Below are 26,059 nucleotides of genomic sequence, written 5' to 3'. Positions count from 1 at the left end.
AGATTAGGCCACTGCACCCGACCAGTATTGACTTTTATACAGCACATTGATAACTAAGCATCATACTGAACTCCTGCACTGCTTTGCAGCCAATTCCCTTGAAGTTTCCGTACGTCCAGCCCCAGAGACCAGTGGGGCTGACCTCGCTCCTTCTGTTTGTGTCTCCCTAATGGCAGTGGTTCTGTGGGACGGGTGCAGTCTTGCCTCATTCCTGGCTTTGATGGTAACATTTCTCCTGTTTTGCCACTGAGCATGCCACAGGTGTGTATATATACACACATCCACGCATGGTATGTATAACACGTGTGGCCATGCACACACACTCGATCCTCATTCTCTGTAGATTCTGTATTTGTGAATTCACCTCCTCACTACCATTTAGTGAGGTAAACCCAGAACCAGACCTCACGGTGCTCTCACCATCATTCAAGGATTTGCACACAACAGCACATCGCCTGCACTTCCAAGGGCGCATGGTCCAGCTGAGGCCCCGCAGGGCTGAGCTCTGCTTTCTTGTCTCCACACTCACACTGAAAACAAGAGTTGGTGTGTGTGTGTTTGTTTGTTTGTTTGTTTTTTGAGACGGGGTCTCGCTTTGTTGCCCAGGCTGGAGTGCAGTGGCACGATCTCGGCTCACTGCAACCTCTGCCTCCCGGGTTCAAGCGATTCTCCCGCCTCAGCCTCCCGAGTAGCTGGGACTACAGGCAAGCGCCACCACGCCCAGCTGATTTTTTGTATTTTTAGTAGAGATGGCATTTCTCCATGGTGGTCAGGCTGGTCTCGAACTCCCGACCTCAGGTGATCTGCCCACCTCAGCCTCCCAAAGTGCTGGGATTACAGGTGTGAGCCACCGCACCTGGCCAAAGCAAGAGTTTTTTTGTGTGGTCTATTTAGTGCCACCTTTTTTACATTTTTGTGTTTTCTGTTGGTGTTTCACTGTTTAAATGGCCTCCAAGCTGCCTGACGTTCCCAAGTACAAGAAGGCCGGACGCACCTCATGCAGAAAATGCGTGCAACAGTGATGCTTCGTTCAGGCGTGAGTTGCAGCGCTGTTGGCCGTCAATTCAACATTAATCAGCCAAAGGCATAGATGAAATAAGGGGTTTTAAACAGAAACTCATACAACAAGGTTATGCGTTGATCCATTGATGAAAATGTTGTGACCAGAGGCTCACAGGAACCTAACCCTGTATTGTTCCTAGGAGCGAGACTCGGTGTTTGCTAATTCAGGGTTTGTGGTGACTTTGTAGAACATAACTACCTCAAACAATGAGAATCCATGAATAGAAACATTTGGATTTATAGACCTATAATTGTTGTTTATGTGTCAACAGCATAGGTTGTGGTTGATGGGTGTTGTATGAGATACGTATCTTCTTTTTTTTTTTATGAGAGAGAGTCTCACTCTGTCACCCAGCTCCCAGGTTCACGCCATTCTCCTGCCTCAGCCTCCCGAGAAGCTGGGCCTACAGGCACCCGCCACCATGCCCGACTAATTATTTTTTGTATTTTTAGTAGAGACGGGTTTCACCATCTTAGCCAGGAAGGTCTCGATCTTCTGACCTCGTGATCCGCCCGTCTCGGCCTCCCAAAGTGCTGGGATTACAGGCTTGAGCCACCACGCCCGGCCAAGATATGTATTTTCAATCACTTCAGTGTTTCTCTATATATTGGAATTCTCCCAGCTTCTTTGTTAAATCATGGAGTGAGGAAGGGCCTCAAAAGCCACATGTCTGAAGCCTGCAGCCCTGCAGACCCAGCCTCGGCCCTGCTGAGGGAGACTCACCTGCCAGGAGGGCGTGGATGTTCAGGCCTCGGTCCTGGTCCGCGGGGCTGCACACGTCCATCATGTAGGCGTGGCTGGGGTTGTCTGCTGAGTCGGCACTAAAGTCCATCAGCACCACCCCGCACACGGTCAGCAGCAGGCCCCACTTGTGGTTGCCGGTCACGTCAGCCAGGGCGATGCCAATGTCCCGGCCATTCAGCAAGAGTGAGAGGCCCAGCAGTGCCCCTGGACACAGAGAAACAAAGTCACCCCAAGAAAATGCAGACCAGCTCTTTCCCCCGCAGCTCACAACTTATGTCTAGAATCTTTAGGACCCAAGAATTTTTAAAACTTAAACCTCAAGCACAGCCTGGTGGAAAAGTCACCTGCAAACTCACCATATATTTTGCACTTGGATGGGGGTTTTTATTTCATTAAGCAGAGAAGAAATGAGATGAACTTTATCAACTCATTTTTAAAAATGATCAAAGGATCTATTCTCACAGTTAACTCAGGTCAGGTTACCGGGCACTCCCTGCCTCACGCCAGTGCGGGTCCAGAGCTATCTGGGTAACTACTATGGTCAATGTTCTTTTAAATTTTCCTAAAAGGAGGCAGTTGGGGCCTTTTTTTTTTTCCTCTCCATTTTATTTCCATGCCAAAACAACAGACCTATAGCCAGGACAAGAATGAAAGGGCGTCTCCTTCCAAACCTTGAGGTACACCGGTCACTCCAAGCACCCAACAGAGGCTGCAGTAGGAATCCTGAAACAGAGCAGGCCAGTGGTCATTGCTGGGGTCCGCCGGGGTCCCCACGGCACATGGGGACATCGAATCAGCCTCCACATTCCTGAAGTGGCTGCTCTCAAACACCCCCAGTGCATCAAAAGAATAAGATGATGAAACAGAGTCAGTGACAAAACCCTGAACTCGGAAACCAAAGCTAACTCTTGGGATCGCTCGGCATCTCCTTAAATCCTCCACTTTGTACCCTAAGGCCCTAAGCAGCCACGACTTTCCTTGGGAATCCAAGAAATTTCAGGACCTTCCAGGCCCACATGTCACCAAGTGCTATGACTTGGACCCTCTGACAAGGAGAGCCTGGCATGAGATGGTGTCAGCCCTTGAGGACTGCTAAATCCCTGTTCTATTGTCTGGTTTTGATAAGGAACTTAAAATCTGGGATATGACCGTCAGTACCTATGCTCCCCACAGTCCCAGACTAATGAGGGGAACTTAACTCTTGATCCTCCCTTCTCCCCTAAGGACCCTCAAGCTGCTGCAATGAGGCTTCTGGAAGCTTCCAGAGGCCCTCCACCATCAGGGAGGAGCTGGGGCTCACCGAGGATGGGGCTGATGAACCACACCAGGCTGTAGAGCTGGTCAGGCAGGCCCATCTGCAGGAGCACCGGGGTCACGTACGCCGTCTCCATGGCGTAGCTGAACTCGATGCCAAAGAGGATGCAGCCGTTGAAAAGCAGCTCCCGGAAGGACCTCTGGGGGTGCAGGTCCCCAAAGTCCACCAGCTCAAGCGGGCATGGGGTGTTGGGGGGCGGGGGTGGGGAGGGACGAATGCACTTCCTCCTCTTGGGGTGTCGTTTGAAGTTGTTGGCCCGGTGACTGAGGTGTCGTGTCACGGACCCCGAGTAGCCCGTGACCTGGGACCTCCAGAAGTCCTGTGGGGCCACGCTGGGGAAGAAGGCGTCTCCCGGCGGGGTGCTGCTGGCTGCGGGGATCATCGTGGCGAGGGCTGGTGGGCGTCCCTGCGAGGAAAGCCCGTGGGGGGGGCCACAGTTACTTCTGCCTGGGTAGTCCTCCCCCGACATTTGAGTTCACACTGCAGAATTTAGAGTCAAACACCGTCCCCCAACAGCAGACCCCACTGCTCACGGTTGATGCTCTGGGCCTCACTTTCCCATCTGCAGCTCCTCTGCCCCAGGAGGCTGAAGCCCAGTGCCTTCCCTACTCAGAGAGAGGACCCCCGCCCTGCAGGTCCCCACCTCAAACTCAAAGGGACCATCCCCCAAACAGAGGCTCGGTCGGGACTGTCCTGAGGAAGTGAGAGCCTCTCAGCTTCTCTCAGGCCTCCAAGGACACCAGGGCTATTTTAGGACCTGCGGCCCATTTCCAGGGCTAATTTTTTCCTTCCCTGAAGGTCCCAGGGGACCAGAGAGGAAGAGAGACTGGGCATGGTTAGGAACCACCCCCAGGCACCCCGAGTGCTTCCTCGCGGTGCAGGGACAGCTCCTCTCTCCCCGGATAGTCATAGTCAGTCCCCTCTACTCCCTAACGCTTGTGTTCCCTCCTTCGCAGTAGGCCAGGGGACCCTCCCTAAAGGCAGCTGAATGGGCTTAACACGAGCCTCTTTCCTTTAGCACCCACTGACAAGTGAGTTTTAGTCCAGTGGGGAGAATTGAGGCTTTGACAGTATTCAAAAATGCTTTCTTTAAAGAAATAAGCCAAACTCTGGAATCCTGTAGTCACAGACAACACGCGAATGCAGAGGGACAGAACCAGGGAGAGCTGAGAAACAGATCCCCACCCCCCAGCTTCAACTTACTTTTTAAGCATTTTCACAATGCCCATGACCTAGGTAAGGAGTGAGCAAGTTCAAGGCCTTCCCAGAGAGACACCCCTCCACTCCCATCCTCCCCTGTCCTCTGCCCAGCTGGGGTTTGCAACCTGCACCACTTAGGCACCGGCTCCAAAGCGTCGAACTGTTTTTCACCCATTTGAAAGTAAACTAGATTATTAATATTAACAGAATGGATTCTAATATGTTAGCTTGTGTGTTTCAGCCAATGTCCACTTTTATAAGCACAAGGAGAGGAAAGCTGCTCAGATCAGAGGGGAAGAGACAGACACCAACACAATGGCGGGGGCGGGGGGTCCCAGGATTCTCTCAGACACAGCCCACCCCACCTGCTCCACAAAAAAGCAACAGACTAAATTCCCTTTGAAGTCCTTCCTGAGACATAGGCCCCCAAACTGGGACAACTTTCCCAACATTGATTTCTGATGATGGCCCTTGTCATTGGCCAAGATAAATATCACAGGCTTTCTCTCAAAATTAGTTTCAAGCTTCAAAAGTACGGCTCTTCTTTTTCTGACATTAACTTACCATACAGCTTTCCATCACACTATCACTAGACAATAAATTATTTATGAATCACTCTGAACTTCCTCACTCCGGATTTGTATCTAAAACTCTTCCACCACCCTACCCACTCAGAGATTGTGTTTCTTCTCTTTGGAAGACACCAATGGTGAAAATGATTGGATCTAGAGACATCCCAGCAGGATAAAGAACACTGTGTTAATCCAATGACTCATCCATCCATCCATCTACCCACCCACCTATCCATGCATCCATCCACTCACCCGCTCATCTATCCATCCACCCATCCATCCATCCATCCATCCACCCACCCACCCATCCATCCATCCATCCATCCATCCACCCATCCATCTATCCACCCATCCATCTTTCCACCCATCCATCCATCCATCCATCCACCCATCTGTCCATCCACCCATCTGTCCATCCATCCACCCATCCATCCATCCACCCACCCACCCACTCATCCATCCATCCATCTGCCCACTCATCCATTCATCCATCCACCCATCCATCCATCCACCCACCCACTCATCCACCCATCCATCCATATATCTACCCACCCATCTATCCATCCATCCATCCATCCATCCACCCGCCCACTCATCCATCCACCCATCCACCCATCCATCCATCCACCCACCCATCCATCCACCCACCCACTCATCCATCCATTCACCCATCCATCCACCCACCCACCCATCCATCCACCTATCCATCCACCCACTCATCCATCCATCCACCCACCTACCCACCCATCCATCCATGTATTATCAACCCACCCACCTACCCATCTATGCATGTACCTATCGACCCACCCATCCATCCATCCACCCGCCCACTCATCCATCCATCCATCCATCCATCCATCCACTCATCCACCCATCCAGTCACCCACCCATCCATGTATCCATCCACCCACCAACCCATCCATCCATCTATCCATCCATCCATCCATCCACCCATTCATCTACCACCCACTCTTCCACCCACTCACCCAGCCATCCATTCATCCATCTTTCCACTCAGTCATCTACCCATCCATCCTTCCACACATCCTCTCTTCTATTCATCTATTCATTTGTCTATCCAAAAACCATCCACACATCCACCTACCTATTCTTCCACCCACTCCTCTATCCATCCTTCCATTCACCCATCTACCTATCCTCCCTTCCAAACATTTACTCATCTACCCACCTACCCAGCCTCTAATTCAGCTGAGTATTGAGTACCAAGACACTGAGGTGATAGAGATAAAAGAAAGACACAGTTCTTGTCCTCGAGTTAGGTGAAAAGGTGGAGGAAAGGGCCTTCCTGGGTGGTGGAATCATTGGGTAAAAGAGAGAGATGAGTAACAGTTGGGCCCAGTGGGGGTGGGGTGAGAGATGAAGCCCTCAGAAAGGTCTTAGCTAATCACGGAGGGCCTTGAAGCCTTGCTAAGAGATGGATTTTATTCCAAGGTGACAGGGAGTGACATAGCAGAGACAGAGTCTCCTGTCACTTCTATAAAGGACTTATCCTGTGGCCTTGGAAAATACCACGCTTTCCTGTAGGAAGAGAACAGATGAACCTAAGAACTATGTAGACAAGTAATACTTCATTTGAAATAGAATTCATTTATAAGGAGTAAATCAAGATTAACATGTTTAAAAAGCTAATCTTATTTATGTTCCTCACTGGCGTAGCTCAAGCACTTCTGCATGGTAAAACCTGCCGGTTGGCAGGTCTTCCTTCCAAAAACCCAAGTAGCAGTTAGCATCCCCTGGAGCTTCATTCATCAAAAGCACAGAAATAGAGCGCCAGCTCCAACCCCGTGTAAGACCATCTCCTTCCGAGTCGGGGGTGAGACCCAGCACAGGTGAGGTGGACAGTTGGATTGGACTCTGCCCGAAGGTCACAGACCCACGTATGCCCTCAGTGGCCAACTCCCTTTCCATCCCTCTGCCCAGCCTCTTCCCACCTTCAGGCACACAGACATATCTCCTGCTCTTTCTGATCAGCATTTTAACCATAATGTGAACTTAAGTGCATTAGAAAGCTTCCCTTTAAATTTGGAACGAAGAACTGTGGCCTAATTTGGAAAAATTTCAGCTTTAAACAGCATATGGCAGAAGTGTGTGTGTGTGTGTGTGTGTGTGTGTGTGTGTGTGTGTGTGTAGAGAGAGAAACAGAGAGAGAGAGTGAGAGAGAGAGACAGACAGACAGTCTCCGTCTATCTAGCCCAGGCTGGAGTGCAGTCATCATGGCTCAGTGCAGCCTCAACCTCCCTGGGCTCAGGTGATCCTCTCACCTCAGCCTCCCAAATAGCTGGAACTACAGGTGCACACCACCACACCACGCTAATTCTTGTATTTTTTTTTTTTTTTTTTGTAGAGACGGGGTTTCGCCATGTTGCCCAGGCTGGCCTCAAACTCCTGGGCTCAAGGGATCCGCCTGCCTTGGCTTCCCAAACTGTTGGAATTACAGGCATGAGCCACCACGCCCAGCCCCTGAAGTGTCTTTTTGAAAAGAGGAGCCTCTTCGACCTTATTTAAAGTGGACTACGTAGATGGCCCACTTCTCTACCTGCAAGAGGATAACTCTACTGCCACCTCCGCCACACCCCACTGCAGCCTGTCCCAGCAGAAGGGAGAGCCTCGCACACTCAATGAACTTCTCTCTAGCATCTGAACCAGAATTAAACCTAGTTTAATCCTGGCTGGGAAAGTCTTTACTAAGGATTCATCTTCAAATCTGGGGATCAGCATTACCATTTTTATTAAAACTACATTTAGTAAAAGTTGTTCACAAATGTTTATTCTAAGAAGAATTTTAGAAATTCATTTTTGAGGCCAGGCACAGTGGCTCATGCCTGTAATGCCAGTACTTTGGGAGGCCGATGTGGGCAGATCACCTGAGCTCAGGAGTTCGAGACCAGCATGGCCAACATGGAGAAACCCCGTTTCTACTAAAAATACAAAAAATTAGCTGGGCATGGTGGTGGGTGCCTGTAATCCCAGCTACTCCGGAGGCTGAGGCAGAAGAATTGCTTGAACCCAGGAGGTGAAGGTTGTAGTAAGCCGAGATTGTGCCACTGCACTCCAGTCTGGGCAACAGAGTGAGACTCTGTCTCAAAAAAAAAAAAAAAAAAAATCATTTTTTAATGTTTCCATAAAAATGGGTGAAAGTGGAAATTAAGATCATAAAATCTGATTTTAATACACAAATGCAAACATTCGCCAGACCATCTTTACTGCACCATATGACCATTTACTCGGTCAAAAGGAAATGCACTCATCTCCCTGGACCCCCCAAAGGTTATACAGGGGCCCACTATGCTTCCGGAGTACAGGGGATGTTTAAAGTAACAGATCCCTCCAACTGTGTTGTGGGAAGTTTAAGCGGCAAATGAATAATAAAAGTAATCAGTGTCCATGTAGTTTGAATGCTTGCAACGATCCTACTACGAGCCAAAACCATTTCCTCATTTCCTTCTTCTCTTTATGAAAATGGGTTCCCGCCACGGGGTTGCCTTGGGCCACTTCCCTTCCTCAGGCTTATTTACTTATTTATTTATTTGGTACGAGTCTCACTCTATCACCCAGGCTACAGAGCAGTGGTGCAATATGGGCTCACTGCAAACTCCGCCTCCCAGGTTCAAGCAATTCTCCTGCCTCAACCTCCCAAGTAGCTGGGATTACAGGCATGCTCCACCACGCCCGGCTAATTTTGTTTTTTCAGTAGAGATGGGGTTTCCCCATGTTGGCCAGGCTGGTCTAGAACTCCTGACCTCAGGTGATCCACCCGCCTCGGCCTTCCAAAGTGCTGGGATTACAGGCATGAGCCGCCGAGCCCAGCCCCTCACGCTTCTTTCTACCCATTCTCAAAATTCTTCAGTGAGGTCCTCCCGGACCAGGAAGGGGCTCTGCGGACTTGGGAGGGTGCACTTAATAGGCTAGTTACTGAATCGCGGCCGTTTCCCACTTTGCATCTCCGGCAGCTTGACCCCTACTCCAGGGCCAACTTTTCCCAAAAGCCCAGGCCAGGTGCAGCCTGAACGTGGCTTTCTCCGCACCTGACTCTGCTTCCCTGTAAGAGCTGAAAAACATGCAAGGCTGTCACTCTAGAAATAATTGGAGAAGTTGCTTATTGTCGAGGGCAGAAGGAGCTGAACGGCTTCCATCTCAGAGCGTTCCCCTCGGTGCTGACTCGCTAGGGAAAGGGGAGTCCTCGGTGCCCTCGCTAAGTAACCCTGGGATGCTGAGGGGCGTTGCCAGGCCCCTGGTCAACAAGAGGGCTCAGCCCCAGGCAAGACGTGAGCCGGGAGCGGATGACACCTGCCCAGGTGACCAGGGACCAGGCCTCCGGCTCAAGGAGCGCATCAGGAGCTGGGGCCAAGGCCGGGGTTTCTTCCCCTTGCCAGCAAGGATGAGAGCACCTGCCATCTGGCCGGCACCTTCCCCTGGACCCGAGGCTCCTGCCCTCGGAGGGGCGAGACGGAGGAGCTCCGTGGACTCTGCAATTCATGAGACTTCCACGAGGAACAAAGGTCTCCGTGCCGGCCTCGGGTCCCGATCTCGGCGCCCTGACTACCCCGGGGCCCAGGGCGCGGCGCTCCGGCAGGCACCGAGCCAGGGAGCGGGCGGAGGGCGCGGAGGAGACGGTGGTACCTGTGGGTGGAGACGGCAGGCATCCCTGTCCCCGCTGGGCTGCTGCCTGCCCGGCCGCGGTCCCGGCTGCTGCAGCATCACCCGGGGCGGGGCGCTGACGTCATGGCCGCAGCCTCTGCATCCGCGCGGGGTTCGGAGCCTTAAAGCGGCGCCGCGCCCGGGGCCCCGCGGACGGGAGGGGAGCCCGGCGTCCTCCTGGGTCCTTCGCGCGGGAGGCCCGTCCCGGTGTTTCGCGCACGACGGCGCGGTCTCCAGGGTCTGCCAGGATCCCAGAGGAAAACTTCCCCTCGGCCTCACAGTTCTCACCGTTTGCTTCTGATTTTAAAAGAAATGAATACATTTTCGTGTCTTCATGTATAAATAGATGCCCATGTGTTCGCTGATACGTGAATGCCGCAGTGCGTGTGCCAAGCCTGTGCCCATGTGCTCAGTCGGGGAGCCGGGCCTGCTGCAGGCGTCGCGGCTCTGGGCCCGCAGCTGTCCAAGTCCTGGGGATGCCGCGGGAAACAAGGCAGAGTTCCCGCCCCCCGGGAGTGACATTTGATGCATTTATTATTTATTTCCTTTTTTTAAAATACGGAGAGACAGGGTCTTGCTATGTTGCCCAGGTTGGTCTCCACTCCTGGGCTCAAGTGATCCTTCTGCCTCAGCCTCCCAAAGACCAGGTGTGAGCCACCGCACCCAGCTGCACGACATTTGAGAGACAGATGCACCCACATTAAACAAGACATAAAATAAATGGTATGTCAGAAGATGGCAACGCCCTAGAGAAGGGGTTAGGGAGTGTGGGGCTGGGGAGGTGCCAGCCTTGCAGGTTTCCATCGGGTTGTTGGCGAGTCCTCACCTCGAAGGTGACGCTAGAAGAAGGACTTGGGGAGCAGGCCAGGCACGGTGGCTCACACCTGTAATCCCTGTGCTCTGGGAGGCCGAGACGGGCAGATCATCTGAGGTCAGGAGTTCGAGACCAGCCTGGCCAACATGGCAAAACCCCATCTCTACTAAAAATACAAAAATTAGCCAGAAGTGGTGCCAAGTGCCTGTAATCTCAACTACTCAGCTGAGGCAGGAGAATCACTTGAACCTGGGAGGCAGGGGTTGCAGTGAGCTGAGATCGTGCCACTGCACTCCAGCCTGGGTCACAGAGTGAGACTCCATCTCAAAAAGAAAAGAAGGACCCGAGGAGCTGAGGAGACCAGCCAGGCTGACGTGTGGGGAGTCACGCCAGGCACTGGGAAGAGCAAGTACAAAGGCCGGGGCAGAAGTGAGCTGGGCTGAGTCCAATCATTATGGATCGAATAATTATGCAGCCGGTAGTGGAATTATAACCCCAGGTTATACCCCCAGGAATGATAAGCCCAGGACACGCTGAGCTTGAGGGCCTTTGCAGCCTCTAGACCACAGAGACTTGGGTTTGGAGCTCAAAGACGCTCCTTTGCAAGTCCCCTGCACATGGGAGCTATGCGGGTGAACTGTGGAGCTCGCACTGCCAGGGAGAGGTGCAGGGAAGTGTTGCGGAGGGGAGGCACAGGGCCCTGTAGAAGTTTACAGCGGCAGATTCCACCCCGTTGGGAGGGTTGAGGGCTCCTCAAGGAGCCCTACCAGGCCAAGTGGAGAGAACAGCCTGTCCCACACAGAGGGCTCAGAGGGCTCAGCACTGGCAGGGATCCGGGAGGGCAGAGGGCCTGGAGGCACACAGCGAAGGAGGTGGATGGGGGGCAGGGATGCAGAGCCCTGGGAAGGAGGTGAGGGCTGGGGAGGGGGGACAGGCCCAGGTGTGGCCTCTTAGGCAGTTGCCATTTTCTAAGAGCAAAGAGAAGCCTAGAAAGGTTTTATGTAGGGGAGCGGATGACATGAATCCTATTCATAGTTAGCAAAGATCATAAAGCTCAGAGTGAAAATGGATTGGAGGGAACCAGGGGACCAGATGGGCTCACCAGGTGGCCCAGGTGGGAGAGTCAGGGGTATTGGTGGAGGGACAGAGGTGATGAATTGGCCAGGCACTTAGGACTCCGTGATTGATTGAAAGTGGGGGGAGGTATAGGAACGGGGAGGGTGGTGCCAAGAAGTTTCTAGCTTGAGAGGTGAGGGAAGAGGTGGCTTCATGGAGGCCAAAGCAGGTGTGTGCTGGAGTGAGTGCCATAGGTTTGCTTTGGGACACGCTGAGCTTGAGGCCTTTGCAGCCTCTAGGCCACCAGAGACTTGGGTTTGGAGCTCAAAGAGCCTCCTTTGCGAGTCCCCTGCACATGGGAGCTAATGGCAGGTGAACTGTGGAGCTCGCACTGCCAGGGAGAGGCGCAGGGCAGAGAGCCCCAGAGGACACCGTGGGAATTTCAACAGATCCTGCCCAGGCCTAAGAGAAGGAGCCATTGGAGGGGGCTGGTTCTGGCTTCTTTTATCTCTGTAACGGTAATAGTTTGAAAAAAATACCGATGTGCTTTTCTATTTTGCATGCAAGTGGCCTGCCATTAACTAATGACCTTTAACACCTCAGGGACTTAATGCAATAGAAGCTTACTTCCACATGAGGTTGGCAGAAGTGTGCCTGATGCGTGGGGACCTCTGTGAAGTCATTCAGGGATCCCGGTTGCCTCCATCTTGCTCTGCCCTGGTGTACGGAGGGAGGAGCCCAGGCGGTGCGTGCCCGCGGGATCAGGTGTGCAGAAGGCCCATGTTCCACTCGAATCCCATTGGCTAGGACCCTGCCACACAGCCACACCAGCCACACCCAACCCACAACAGGGCTGGGAGATGGGGCCCCTGTCCCCAGGAGAGGAGGAGATGGGGATGGGGAGTCACTGGCTTCAACCGCTTCTGTAACTTTTAGCCGCTTGCAGAGGGAAGGGAAGATGTGGAATGCTGAGAAAACTTAAAGATCATCTCGAGGTTCTGATGTTCACAATGGGATTTTGCAGCAGGAGAAGAGGTTTGAAATCTAAGCATTGTTGAAAAAGAAAGGGATTTTGAAAATTCCTTTGACCTTTTTTAAACTTCCAAAGTGAGAACCATCTAAGTCTAGAGCTTCGGCTTTTTAGTTCCTCCAAGGTCAGGGCAGAGAGCAGTGGTTCTCCCTGGGGTAGACAAGATTTCTCCTGTCTGGACAATAGGTCTAGACTGGGGGCCAGAGTGGAAGGGGACGACAGAACATGCAGGAAAGACAAGAGACGCTCGCCCTCTGGTCCTGGGCGTGTGGAGAAGACGGCAGAGCGAGGAGGGAGAGCGAGGGGGAGGAAGGTGGTTGGGGTGCATCCCAGCTCCGTTCTCCCTGCGCCTTGGTGCTGTCGTGGCAGAGTTTGTTCTGGGCAGAGCCCCCACACGCCAACACAGCGGCCGCAGCCCGGCTGGGGGATCAGAACTCTGGGGGCTCTAATTTGCCCTGTGAGCTCCTGTGGCTCCCATTTGGTGCCTGGATGCAGAGCTGAAGCTGCAATGGCCCCGTGGGGCAGGCACATGATGTGGGGTGGGGGGACCCTCAGCCTCAGTGTGGGAAGGACAGTCGGGCTAGGAAGCTGGCTGGGGGGACTTTGGCAGAGAGACCTGGAGGAGTCTACGGAGCCAGCCAGGGCCCCAGGGAGGCAGGAGCCCCACCAACTCCACGGCAGGGTCTAAGGAAAACAGGGGACTGCTGCAGCCCTGCCACATACACGGGGACCAGCAGGCAGCCAGGAGGGCACAGGAGCCCCATCCCCTGCTGCAGCCCAGAGAGGAACAGAGGATGGAGACCGGACACATGCAATGTAGGCCTAGAGAGACCCAGTTGGACCCAGAATAACAGGCTCCAACAGTGCAGAGGAGAGCTGGTGTGAGGTGGTGGGTGCCTGCTCACCTGCCATCCCTGAGTGTCCACAAGGTGGTGGAAGAGTCCCGCCTTTCCCGGGAGGCAGCGGGAAAACCTCGGAGCAGGAGGCAGGGAAAGGGAGAAGCTTTTCCTGATCTTGTCAAGATTCTTGGTTCTAAGGCTGGATTTTTCTTTCCACTTTGTGAACACACTTTTTCTGCAAAGCATGAAGCCAAGTAAATTTTTATGAATAATGTTGTTTGTAATAACAGATCTCGTGCTAGTCACTGTGTTGAGGTTTTTACGTATTTTAACCTCATGTCGTCATCATAGCTTTAGGAACGGGCATTATCTCCACCATTTCTTTTCTATCCACAAGCCTGAGACCTGGACGGTGTAGGGTCATGACACAGGCAGAGTTGGAGCTGTGGATCCTCCCAGGCTGTTTCCAGGCCTTGGGGTCATTCTTCCGTTTGTGCAGCGGTTATTTATACAGCATCTGCCGTCCTCGGGTGCGGGCGGGAGGTGGGATTCGGAGATGGTGTCTGAATCCCATCGGCTGTGTTCTCAGTCCTCAGCCTCCTCAAGGGACTGTGCCATCCCATTGTCTCTATTGCCCTTCCCCATCCCATTCCCTGACTTACAATGTTGTCAACTTGTGGCTCCCAATTCAGATCTGAGCAGTGATAGACATGGGTGTGTGTGTGCACCTGTGTGTACAAAGTGTGTGCCGTGCAAACATAGAGAAAGGTGCATTCTCGGCTGGGCACGGTGGCTCACACCTCGAATCCCAGCACTTGAGGAGGCTGAGGCAGGCGGATCACTTGAGCCTAGGAGTCAAGACCAGACTGGGCAGCACGGTGAAACCCCGTCTCTGCTAAAAATACAAATAATTAGCTCGGTGTGGTGGTGTGCACCTGTAGGTAGTTTTAGCTACTCAGGGGGCTGAGGTGGGAGGATCACCTGAGCCTGGGAAGTCGAGGCTGCAGTCAGCTGAGACTGTGCCACTGCACTCCAGCCTGGGTGAGAGATCTTGTCAAAAAAAAAAAAAAAGAAGAAGGAAAACACAAAGTGCATTCTCTTACATTGTGCGGAGTTAATAAATTATTGGCAACCTGCCGTCAATATTGCTCTCCACTCTTCAGATAGCCTCTGTGGCTCTGACATGATCTAGACTCATACACACACACAAACATACACACATATGTGCACACATGCTCTCGGATATGTGCACATACACGCTCTCATACTCTCAGATATGTGCACACACACACATGCACACTATTCCTCCTGTCACACCGCCTCCTGGTGGGAACCCAGCAGCCCCCCTGACACTCTGAGTTAGAATCCAGACATTTTATGTCCATATGAAAAAAGTCACAAAATTACAGTCCTGTAATGACAACACATTGCAAACTCCAGAGGACAGGGCCATCCAGTTCTTTTTTGTATCCTCCTGCAACACCTGGCAGAGGCCAAGCACTGACACCCAAATGCTTATTTACTCTACGTGGAATAGGATCGGTTGAAGTTGCACGGTTTACCTGTGCACACATGGGCACATAGTGGGATAAAACAGATTGTCCTGGGCTGCCCTGGGCATGCCAGTGAAACTCCATTGAACCATTTCTGCAGGAAAATGCATTCTGATTTCCAAACGTATGTCCTTCTTATAACATACCTGTGGAAGCCAACCCTGGACTTTAGGTCTTCTAGAAGAACTGGGGGAATTAGAACCTACAGGGTCACAGTTGCACTCTGAGCTGAGCCGGAGCCTGAACCCAGGGTCTAGACATTGGGCAATGCTGGAGCCAATGGGTATTGAGCTGCCAAGGTTCTAGAACTAAGGCGGTGGAATCCAGGCATGGTTGGCACCCAGGCAGCTACAGCCTCCCTGTTTGTGGGCTGGGTAAAGCCTCACTGGGTCACACAGTTGCCAAATAAAATACAAATACCCAGTTAAATTTGAATTTCAGATAAACAGAGAGTAATTTTTATGCTCAGCATGTTCCAAGCAACATTTGGCATTCTGTATTCTGATTTGCTCCACTTGGCAATCTTATCGGGACAGCTCCTGGAACCAGGCAGAGGCAGCCACCAGAGGAGCCCAAGGTCCTCTGAGGCTCAGCCTGCTGCCCCACGCCTGGGAGCCCCCTCTGCTTCGATTTGCAGTTCACCTGTGAAAACAGTCGACACCCAGCATCCATAGAGAAGTCCCAGCCAACATCTGCTTGGGTCTGGAAAGAAGCAACTGCCAGACAACATGTGGCTGGGATCTTTAACGTTCGAGTGGCTTTTGTGCTTTATCTGTTTGTTCAATTTATTAAAATTCTGAATCGACTAAACAGAACTTTCTAAACACTTAACTACTCATTATGCAACTAATAAAAGCATGAAAATTTCAAATTATTTTAATCTTTGATCTTAATAACATCATTATTATTAAACTTTTATATTATGAAATATAATGCAGAAAAGTGCACAAAATGAACACTCAATGATTTATCACACACATGCAACCACTAGCCAGGCCTAGAATAAAATAGAATAGAATATCCCTAGAAGCCCTCTTCACACCATCCGTAGTGCTAAGTCTTTCTCCTCTCAACCCCTGCCAAGAGCTCATCCCTATTCTGGCTTTTGTGTTCATTGCTTTCTGGCTTTTTTCTATAGCGTGTGTCTTAGTCTGGATTCCCCCAAAAGCTATTAGTTTACTGGGGAAGTGATCCCCGGAAGCAGAAAGAGAGTGAGACAGGGAAGAGGGAAAAGCTAAAAAATGTATGAATGACCAAATCTTCCATGTGAGTGACTGGGGCTCAGTCTAGCTCAGAATCTATTTCTCACAGTTCTAGAGGCTGAGAAGTCCAAGACGAAAGCATGACAGTTTCAGTGTTTGGTGAGGGCCCAATTCTTGGTCCATAGATGGCCATCTTCTCACTGTGTTCTCTTACCTGTTGGAAGAGATGAGAGAATTCTCTGGGGTCTCAATGATAAGGGCACTAATCCCATTCAGAGGGCCCCACCCTCATGACCTAATCATTTGCAAAAGACCTCACCTCTCCAAATACCATCACATTGGGAATTAGGTTTCAACACATGAATTTTAGGGGGACACAAACATTCAAGTCTATAGCACCTTATTATTGTCCTGCTGAAGGGTAGGGGAGCTGGGGCATGTATTTACCAAATTCTGGTTGAGAGCTGCCCCTGGGAGTGCTAACTGCCCTGCACTTGCAGTTGTGTTTGTTGGCAACTGTATTAGCTCAGCTGCTAAAACAAAAATACCATGAACAAGGTGGTTTAAACAAGAGAATTTATTTTCTGACAGTTCTGAAGTCTGGAAGTCCAAGATCAGGATGTCAACATGGTCAGGTTCTGGTGAGGCCTCTCTTCCTAGTTTGTAGATGGCTGCCTTCTTGCTGGGTCTTCACATGGTAGAGAGAGAGAGACAGATAGAGTGCAAGCAAGCTCTCTGGGGTCTCCTTCTTCTTCCCTCTCCTCCTCTCCCTCCCCCTTCCCCTCCCCCTCCCCCTCCTTCTCCTTCTCCTTCTCCTTCTCCTTCTTCTTCTTCTTCTTTTCTTCTTCGAGATGGAGTCTCACTCTGTCATCTAGGCAACAGAACTAAGCAGTGTGGTCAGTGCAGCCGAACAACTCTGATGCAAGCTCCATGTTTCCTGGTAGACTGGAATCTGTGCCATCCACACAGAGATCCTGAAAGCTACAGTGTCCATCCCTGAACTGTAAGGTTTAGTTTAGCCTTTAAAAAAAATACTGTATGTAAATGGAATCAGAAGTATGTATTCTCCTGTGTCTAGTTTCTTTTGTTCATCTTGACTTTGAGATTCTTCTGTGTTGTTGCATGTAGCTATAGTTCATTTTCAGAACTGTGTGTGTTCTATTCCATGAATATACCTTCTGATATTTATCCATCCTCCTATTGACAGACACTTGGGCTTGAGGCTTAATACACTTTAGGGTTGATATAGATAATGCTGCTATGGACATCGTTATACACATTTTTGGTATATAGATGTAGGCATCTCTGTTGGGCTTATACCCAGAAGGGGCATTTTGGGGTAAATATATATTCACCTTTAGCAGGTAATGTCAGTTTCCTAAAGGGTTTTACTAATTTACACTCTCAGCAGTGAGTATAGTTTACTCGCTTACACAAATTGATATTGCTTGTCTTTTACTTTTTTTTTTTTTTTGAGACAAGGTTTTGCTTTGTCACCCAGGCTGGCGTGCAGTGGCACAATCTTAGCTCACTGCAACCTGCAACCTGCAACCTCTGCCTCCAGGGTTCAAGCGATTCTCCTGCCTCAGCTTCGCAAGTAGCTGGGATTACAGGTACACAGCATCATGCCCGGTTAATTGTTGTATTTTTAATAGAGATGAGGTTTCACCATGTTGGCCAGGCTGGTTGCAAACTCCCCAAATGATCCTCCCGCTTGGCGTCCCAAAGTGCTGGGATTACAGGCATGAGCCATAGCACCCGGCCTTGTCTTTTACTTTCAGCCATCTGGTAGATGTACACTGGTGGATAATGACAATTATAATTTACATTTCCCTATGAGTAATGAGGTTAAGCACCTCTTCATATGTTTATCAGCTGTCTCAGTATCTCCTCTGTAAAGGGCCTGATCAAGCCTTTTGTCCACATTTCTATTTACTTGTCTGTCTTCTTTATTGATTTATAAGCATATGTTGACATGTTGTGTATCTGGATACAAGTCCTTCACAAGTTTTTTTTCTTGTTGTTTTTTGTTTTGTTTTGTTTTTTGAGACAGGGTCTCGCTCAAATTATAGAAAAATAGCAGATCTAAACATGAAAAATAAAACAATAAAAGTTCTAGAAGCTAGTATAGGACAATATATGTATAACCTTGAAGTAAGAAAATATTTCTTAAATAGGACAAAAAAACCCATAAAATTGATTAACTGGACTACATTAAAGTTAAAAACTTGCCAAGGGACCAGGAGCAGTGGCTTACGCCTATAACCTGAGCACTTTGGGAGGCCAAGGCAGGCAGATCACTTGAGCTCAGGAGTTTCAGACCAGTCTGGGCAATATAGCGAAACCCTGTCTCCACAAAAAATACAAAAATTGCACCAGGCATGGTGGTGCGTGCCTGTAGTCCCAGCTACTCAGAGGGCTGAGGCAGGAAGGTTGCTTGAGCCTGAGAGATCAAGGCTGCAGTGAGCCGAGACTGCACCACTGCACTCCAGCCTGCGTGACAAAGTCAGACCCTGTCTCAAAAAACAAAAAACAAACTTTAAGCATTTTAGAACAATACATTGATTTGAGAGGAGCTGAAACTTTTGCATATTTTCAATCTATGAGCATTATATATAGATCTCCATCTATTTAAGTCTTTTAAAATTTCTTTCAATAATATTTTATAGTATACAGGACATAGGTACAAAAACTACAAAAATTAGCCAGGCCTGGTGGTACGTGCCTGTAGTCCCAGCTACTCAGGAGGCTGAGGTGGGAGGATGGCTTGAGCCCAGGAGGCAGATGTTGCAGTGAGCCGAGATTGCGCCACTGCACTCCAGCCTGGACGACAGAGTCAGACTCCATCTCAAAAACATAAAAATAAAATTAAAAAAAAAAGTAAAACCCATAATTTCATTGTGGTAAATTCTTCTATTTATTATTGAATGATTTGCTTTGCTAACATGTTTTAGAGACTGGCCTGCTGTAATTTTCCCTTTTAGAAACAGCCTATCGGGTTTGGTTTTCAAGGTCATGCTTGTCTCATAAAACAAATTGGAGAGTGCTTCCCCTTCCCTCCCTCGATTTTCTTCTCTCTCCAGGAAGGATTTGGGTAAGATTGGCATTGTATTTTTGTTCACTGTTTAGAAGAACTCATCAGTGAAGCAGCTGGGATCAGAGTTTTCTTTGTGGAAAAATTTAAAATTGTGAATTCGATTTCTTTAATAGTTATAGGCTATTCAGATTTTGTATTTCTTTTCTCCCTTCCTTCCTTCCTTCCTTCCTTCCTTCCTTCCTTCCTTCCTTCCTTCCTTCCTTCCTTCCTTCCTTCCTTTCCCCTCTCTCTTTCCCTCCCTCCCTCCCTCCCTCTCTTCCTTCCTTCCTTCCTTCCTTCCTTCCTTCCTTCCTTCCTTCCTTCCTTCCTTCCTTCCCTCCCTCTCTTCCTTTCCCTCCCTCTCCTCCTTTCCCTCCCTCCCTCCCTCCCTCCCTCCCTCCCTCCCTCCTTCCTTCCTTCCTTCCTTCCTTCCTTCCTTCCTTCCTTCCTTCCTTCCTTCTTTCCTTCCTTCCTTCTTTCCTTTCTTTTAGCCTTGCTCTGTGGCCCAGGCTGGAGTCCAGTGGCGTGATCTTGGCTCACTGCAAACTCTGCCTCCTGGGTTCAAGCGAAAGTATTTTTTGGTAGAGACGGGGTTTCTACCAAAACCCTATCAAAGCCTATGATGTTGGCCAGGCTGGTCTCAAACTCCTGACCTCGAGTGATCCACTTGTTTTGGCCTCCCAAAGTGCTGGGATTATAGGCATGAGCCACCGCGCCCAGCCAGATTTTATATTTCTTGTTGTGATCGATTCGTGATATGTGTTTTCCAAGGAAATTGTCCACTTCCTCTTAATTTTAATTTTGGCACAAATTTCTAACCTTTTAAATGTCTATAAGAGCTGCACGGTTGTTTATACAATGGGCCGAGTTGTGTCGCCGCAAAATTCATACAAAGAAGTGCTAACCTTCAATACCTGCCTGTAATTGGATCTTCAAAGAGGGAATTAAAGTACCTTTATAAGAAGGGGAAATTGGGACACAGGCAAACACAGAGGGAAGACCCCGTGAGGACACACGGAGAAGATGGCATCTACAAGCCAAGGAGAGAGGCCTCAGGAGAAACCAACCCTGCTGATAGAGCTTGCCTATGGGTCCCCACCCAAATCTCACGTCGAATTGTAATTCCCAGTGTTGGAGGCGGAGCCTGCTGGGAGGTGACTGGATCGTGGGGGCGGACGTCCTCCTTGCTGTTCTCTGAACAGAGTTCTCGGGAGAGCTGGCTGTTTGAAAGTGTCTAGCACTTCCCCCTTTGCTCTCTTGTGCTCCTGCTCTGACCATGTGAAGATTGTGCCTGCTTCCGCTTCGCCTTCTGCATGATTGTACGTTTCCCCAGGCCTCCCCAGAAGCAGCAGCCTGTACAGTCTGCAGAACTGTGAGCTGATTAATCCTCTTTTCTTAATAAATTACCCAGTCTCAGGTATGTCTTAATAGTGTGAGAACAGACTAATACACCTGTCCACATCTTGATCTCAGACTTCCAGCTTCCAGGACTATGAGAAATAAATTTCTGGTCGGGTGCGATGGCTCATGCCTCAGCACTTTGGGAGGCTGAGGTGGGCAGATCACTTGATCTCAGGAGTTCGAGACCAGCCTGGGTCACATGTTGAAACCCCAAAAGAAAAGAAAAGAAAAAGTGAAAAAAAAGTGAAATAAATTTCCGTTGTTTAAGCCACTCAGCCTGGGGTACTTTGTTATGGCAGCCCTAGCAAACTCCTAATATTGATTATTTAGGAGTGAAATGTATTTAACGCTTTGTCTCCTTTTTCTTGATCAGTCTTGCCAGGGGGTTATCATTAATGTCTCTTCAAAGAACCAGAAACAGGCCGGGTGCGGTGGCTCACGCCTGTAATCCCAGCCCTTTGGGAGGCCGAGGTGGGCGGATGACCTGAGGTCAGGAGTTCAAGACCAGCCTGGCCAATATGGTGAAACCCATCCCTACTAAGGATACAAAAATTAGCCCGGTATGGTGGCAGGTGCCTGTAGTCCCAGCTGCTTGGGAGACTGAGGCACGAGAATCACTTGAACCTGGGAAGTGGAGGTTGCAGTGAGACAAGATGGCACCACTGCACTCCAGCCTGGGCAGCAGAGTGAGATTCTGTCTCAAAAAAACAAACAAAAAAAGAACCAGAAATAATAATAGTACAGATAACGTGTTCATCCTCTCTATTTTATGCTTGTTTTCTACTTCATTAATTTCTGCTTTTATTTGTATTCTTTTCTCCTTCAGCTCTCTTTGGGTTTAATTTGCTGTTTGCTTACTAATTTCTTAAGATGAAAGCTTAGGTTGTTGACTTTCCGGCCCTTCCTCTTTTTTTTTTTTTTTTTGAGACAGGGTTTCACTCTGTTGCCTGTGCTGGAGTGTAGTGGTGTGATCTCAGCTCATTGCAGCCTTGACCTCCCAGGTTCAGGTGATCCTCCCATCTCAGCCTCCCGAGTAGCTGGGACTATAGGCACGAGCCACTGTGCTCAGATAATTTTTTGTATTTTTAGTAGAGACGGTTTTGTCAAGCAATCCTCCCTCCTAGGCTTCCCAAAGTGCTGGGATTACAGATGTGAGCCACTGTGCCTAGCTGACGTCCTCTTTTCTGTTCTTTTTTTCTTTTTTTTTGAGACAGAGTCTCACTGTCACCCAAGCTCGAGTGCAGTGACGTGATCTTGGCTTGCTGCAACTCTGCCTCCCAGATTCAAACAATTCTCCCGCCTCAGCTTCCTGAGTAGCTGGGATTACAGGTGCACACCACCACGCTTGGCTAATTTTTGTATTTTTAATAGAGACAAAGTTTCACCATTTGGCCAAGCTGGTCTTGAACTCCTGGTCTCAAGCGATCCACCTGCCTTGGCACCCCAGAGTGCTGGGATTACAGGTGTCAGCCACCGCACCCGGCCTCTTTTCTAATATAAGCATTCCAAGTTGTAGTTTCCTCTAAACATGACTTTAGATGTATCCTACACATTTTGATACATAGAATTTTCATTATCATTGAGATAAACATTTCAGCAAGACAAACAAGTGAAAAAGAAAATTGAGAGGTAGCATTGTGGGCCTGGGACTTAGCTACATTTAGAGACATGGATTCGGATATTAAGAGATGGATTTTGGTCAAGGGGACAGACATTATTTTCTGGTTCCACTCTGCTGCTAACCATTGTAGATGGAACAGGGCAAACGGAGACGGTTCCTTGACTCACTAACTTCCATTTAAATACTCTCTGTACTCTGTTCTCTCCTGCCTTGACCTCTTTCTGTTCTTTAGACTTGTATAACCAATCACTCACTTGTTTTCTTCTCTCAGATACATGTATGTGTGTGTATATATAGTATATATATAGAAATAAATATATTAGTATATATATTAGTGTATATATATATATAAATTATTAGTGTGTGTGTGTATATATATATAAAGACTAAGTTTCACTCTTGTTGCCCAGACTGGAGTGCAATTTTACCATCTCAGCTCACCACAACCTCAGACTCCTGGGTTCAAGCAATTCACCTGCCTCAGCTTCCCTAGTAGCTGGGATTACAGGTATGCGCCACCACGCCTGGCTAATTTTGTATTTTTAGTAGAGACAGGGTTTCTCCATGTTGCCCAGGCTGGTCTGGAACTCCTGAGCTCAGGCAATCTGCCTGCCTCGGCCTCCCAAAGTGCTGGGATTACAGGTGTGAGCCACCGCGCCCAGCCTCACTTAGATATCTTACAGGCACCTCAAATTTATCATGTCCAAAACCAAACCCTTGGCCAGGTGTGGTGGCTCATGCCTATAATTCCAGCACTTTGGGAGGTCGAGGCAGGAGAATTGCTTGAGGCCAGGAGCCTGGGCAACAAAGCAAAACCCCATCTTGAAAAAAAAAGAAATAAATGCTGGGCACAGTGGTGTGTGCCTGCAATCCCAGTTACTTGGGAGACTGAGAAAAAAATTAAAAGAACAAAACCAAGCCCTCGACTTTCTCCCTCACATCTGCTCCTTCCTTAGTTAATCACCAAATGAAACTTAGAGGATTCTTAAGAACCCACAAGCCTGGGCGCCGTGGCTCAGGCCTATAATCCCAGCACTTTGGGAGGCTGAGGCAGGCAGATCACTTGAGGTCAAGAGTTCGAGACCATCCTGGACAACATGGTGAAACTTCATCTCTACTAAAAACACAACAATTAGCTGGGCATGGCAGTGCGTGCCTGTAATCCCAGCTACTCAGGAGGCTGAGGCAAGAGAATTGGTTGAACCTGGGAGGCGGAGGTTGCAGTGCACTGAGATCACGCCACTGCTCTCTAGCCTAGCAACAGAGCTAGACTCCATCTCAAAAAAAAAAAAAAAAAAAAAAAAAAAAAAAAAAATTAGCCTGGTATGGTGGCACATGCTTGTAATCCCAGCTACTTAGGAGTCTGAGGTAGGAGAATCGCTTGAACTCAGGAGGCAGAGGTTGCAGTGAGCCGAGATCACAACATTGCACTCCAGCCTGGGTGACAGAGCGAGACTCCCTCTCAAAAAAAAAAAAAAAAAAAAAAGAACCCACAGAAATGTGAGGTGTATGTATTGCTCACTTCGGCATGCGTATCCATAAGTCAGAAGGTGATCCTTCCTCCTCTGCACAGATACACTAACACCTCCTAAATATCTGCTTGAGGATATTCTGCGGCCATTTCCCATATCACAAAGCATCCACATTCTGCCTGATTTTTCGGGGCTTCCATCACCTGCCTCCCTCTGTCCACTCAGGTTCATTTCTCTCCTTGACTTAAACAATCCACTCCCGTAAATCTCGACCCATCCTTGTCTGTGAATATATTATACACTATGCTCTTTCTTGCTTCTGCACCCTTTCTGATGATTATTCAAACCCTACCAATTCTGTTTGTTTGTTTGTTTGTTTGTTTGAAACAGTCTTGCTCTGTCACTTAGGCTGGAGTGTAGTGGCGCGATCTCGGCTCACTGTAATTTCTGCCTCCCAGGTTCAAATGATTCTCGTGCCTCAGCTTCCCGAGTATCTGGGACTGCAGGCTCGCGCCACCATGCCTGGCTCATTTCTTGTATTGTTAGTAGAGACGGGGTTTCACTATGTTGGCCAGGCTGGTCACAAACTCCTGACCTCAGGTGATCCGCCCGCCTTGGCCTCCCAAAGTGCTGGGATTACAGGTGTGAGCCATGGTGCCCAGCCTCTGAGGCTTATTTCTGAGGCTTTTCCATTTTTCTTTAATTCAAAGCATTCCGCATGCCCATGTGCCATATTTCAGGGTATCGGGGTTTCCTGAGCCCAACACCATCTATGTTCCCTTCCATGACTGATGATATGATTCCAACTATGATCATTTCAACAGCTGTGGGATTGGAAGGAGGTAAGAACAGAGCTCTGATTCCCGCATGTGGCATTCAGTGGGGTGGTTTTCCCAGAGGGGAAGCTTTCTGGTTTAGATCACGGATCAAACAAGGACTTAGGTATCAAATATGGCTCAACACAAAGGCATGCATAAATGTTGGTTTTAACTTTGTATCTCAAAGCTTAGGGGAAAAAGAGCTCCGTGTTTATGTGGTTTATATATGCAAAGAAGTGGTCTGGAAGGGTCCACACTGAACCCTGATAGTGGATTGGGGTGGGACAGGTGACAATAGCCTTTTAAATTGGGCACTTCAGTGCTTTTTGTAGGGGGTGGTTGTTTTACAATGAGCATGTGCTACTTTCAGAATGAAAAAAGTGAAATAGCAAAACGAAAAAAAGCACAGTCCTTTAAAATAAAATATTCAACACAAGAGCTCAATGTTCTGTGTAATGAGAGTGGTGAAGCACAGCATGAAAATCTCCTCGATTATTGCATTCACAAATTACTGGAATGTTTTCAAACACGGAGTTGTGATGGAGAACCGAATCCCAAGTCTTCTCCCGACTAAAGAAGGATGTCTGAGGTAATTATGAGCTTGAAAGGATCCTATTACATCGTGTTTGTTGTCCAAGAAGGGGCTCCCTCAACAGTTTATAGGGCTGTAGAAAGGAAAGATTTCTGGGCTGTGGAAATGAAAGATGTCTGCGTGACTCTAGGCTCTTATTTCTACTTCCGTGCATTTTAAAGCATTGTTTCCTGACTCCTAAGTTTCCCAACGACATCGTTTAGGTTCTTTTTGAACTTAAACGGAGCAGAAGTCAGAACTCCGGGCGTTGCTCACTGTGGCATTGTATCCACACTCAAGAGTTTGAATGGAAAGAACTTGGCCTTCATTTAAACTTGACCAAGAAGGGCGAGCTGGGGACCCTCCCACCTCCACAAATCTCCACTCTGCCCTCCCACCGTGATGTTCCTTCTGTCCCTGCGTCCTTTGGTGTCAATGACACCGCTTTATTTTCTCCTCCCATGAATCCGCCTCTCACAGCGCATTCACCTCCTCCCTCACTTTTCGGCTTCTCTTGGGCTCGGTGTTTCAGCGGCCAACAGACACCTCATTCTTTACCGAACTTGAATTGGGACCATTTTTCTGTTTCTTGGAAACCTCTCTCAAGAGCTCCATAATCCTTTCTCTGATGAAACGGTTGCTCCCGCTGAGTGAAATTCCGCTTAGGGCCCCAACACAGCCTACGTTGTTCTCGCTCCCAAAGAGATTTTTTTTTACTCCATTTAACTTGTTTTTCAACTGAGCTGCATGGATCAGACATATCTATTCAGCAGCCACCTGGTCAGCAGCAGTTGTCTCTTTCATATAAAATTAGGTTCTTTACTCGAGGGCCTACATTTTGGAAGCAGCCAACCCAAAAACCTTGAGGTTTTCCTCTGGCCAGCTGCAGGATATTGATGAATCCCAGCAAGCTATAGGATACTGACGAATCCCAGCCAGCTATAAAATATTGACGAATCCCAGCCAGCTACAGGATACTGACGAATCCCAGCCAGCTATAAAATATTGACGAATCCCAGCCAGCTATAAAATATTGACGAATCCCACCCAGCT

The 26,059-nt window shown here is 49.1% G+C and overlaps 1 protein-coding gene across 1 annotated transcript in view; it reads right to left on the bottom strand.

Moving 5' to 3' along the window:
• SLC45A1 (solute carrier family 45 member 1) overlaps positions 1–26,059 on the bottom strand; it is a 339,320-nt gene that overhangs the window by 16,414 nt on the left and 296,847 nt on the right. Inside the window, exons 2-5 of the mRNA XM_050788252.1 lie at positions 9,536–9,604; positions 3,108–3,528; positions 2,438–2,530; positions 1,787–2,011 (exon numbers count right to left, since the gene is read on the bottom strand). Of these exons, the coding sequence (XP_050644209.1) occupies positions 1,787–2,011; positions 2,438–2,530; positions 3,108–3,504 (715 nt within the window). The 5' untranslated portion in view covers positions 3,505–3,528; positions 9,536–9,604. The remainder of the gene's footprint in view (positions 1–1,786; positions 2,012–2,437; positions 2,531–3,107; positions 3,529–9,535; positions 9,605–26,059) is intronic.

Source organism: Macaca thibetana, chromosome 1 (assembly GCF_024542745.1).
Source record: "Macaca thibetana thibetana isolate TM-01 chromosome 1, ASM2454274v1, whole genome shotgun sequence".
In the NCBI taxonomy this organism is placed as follows: domain Eukaryota; kingdom Metazoa; phylum Chordata; class Mammalia; order Primates; family Cercopithecidae; genus Macaca; species Macaca thibetana.
This window is presented reverse-complemented; position numbering and strand designations above follow the sequence as displayed.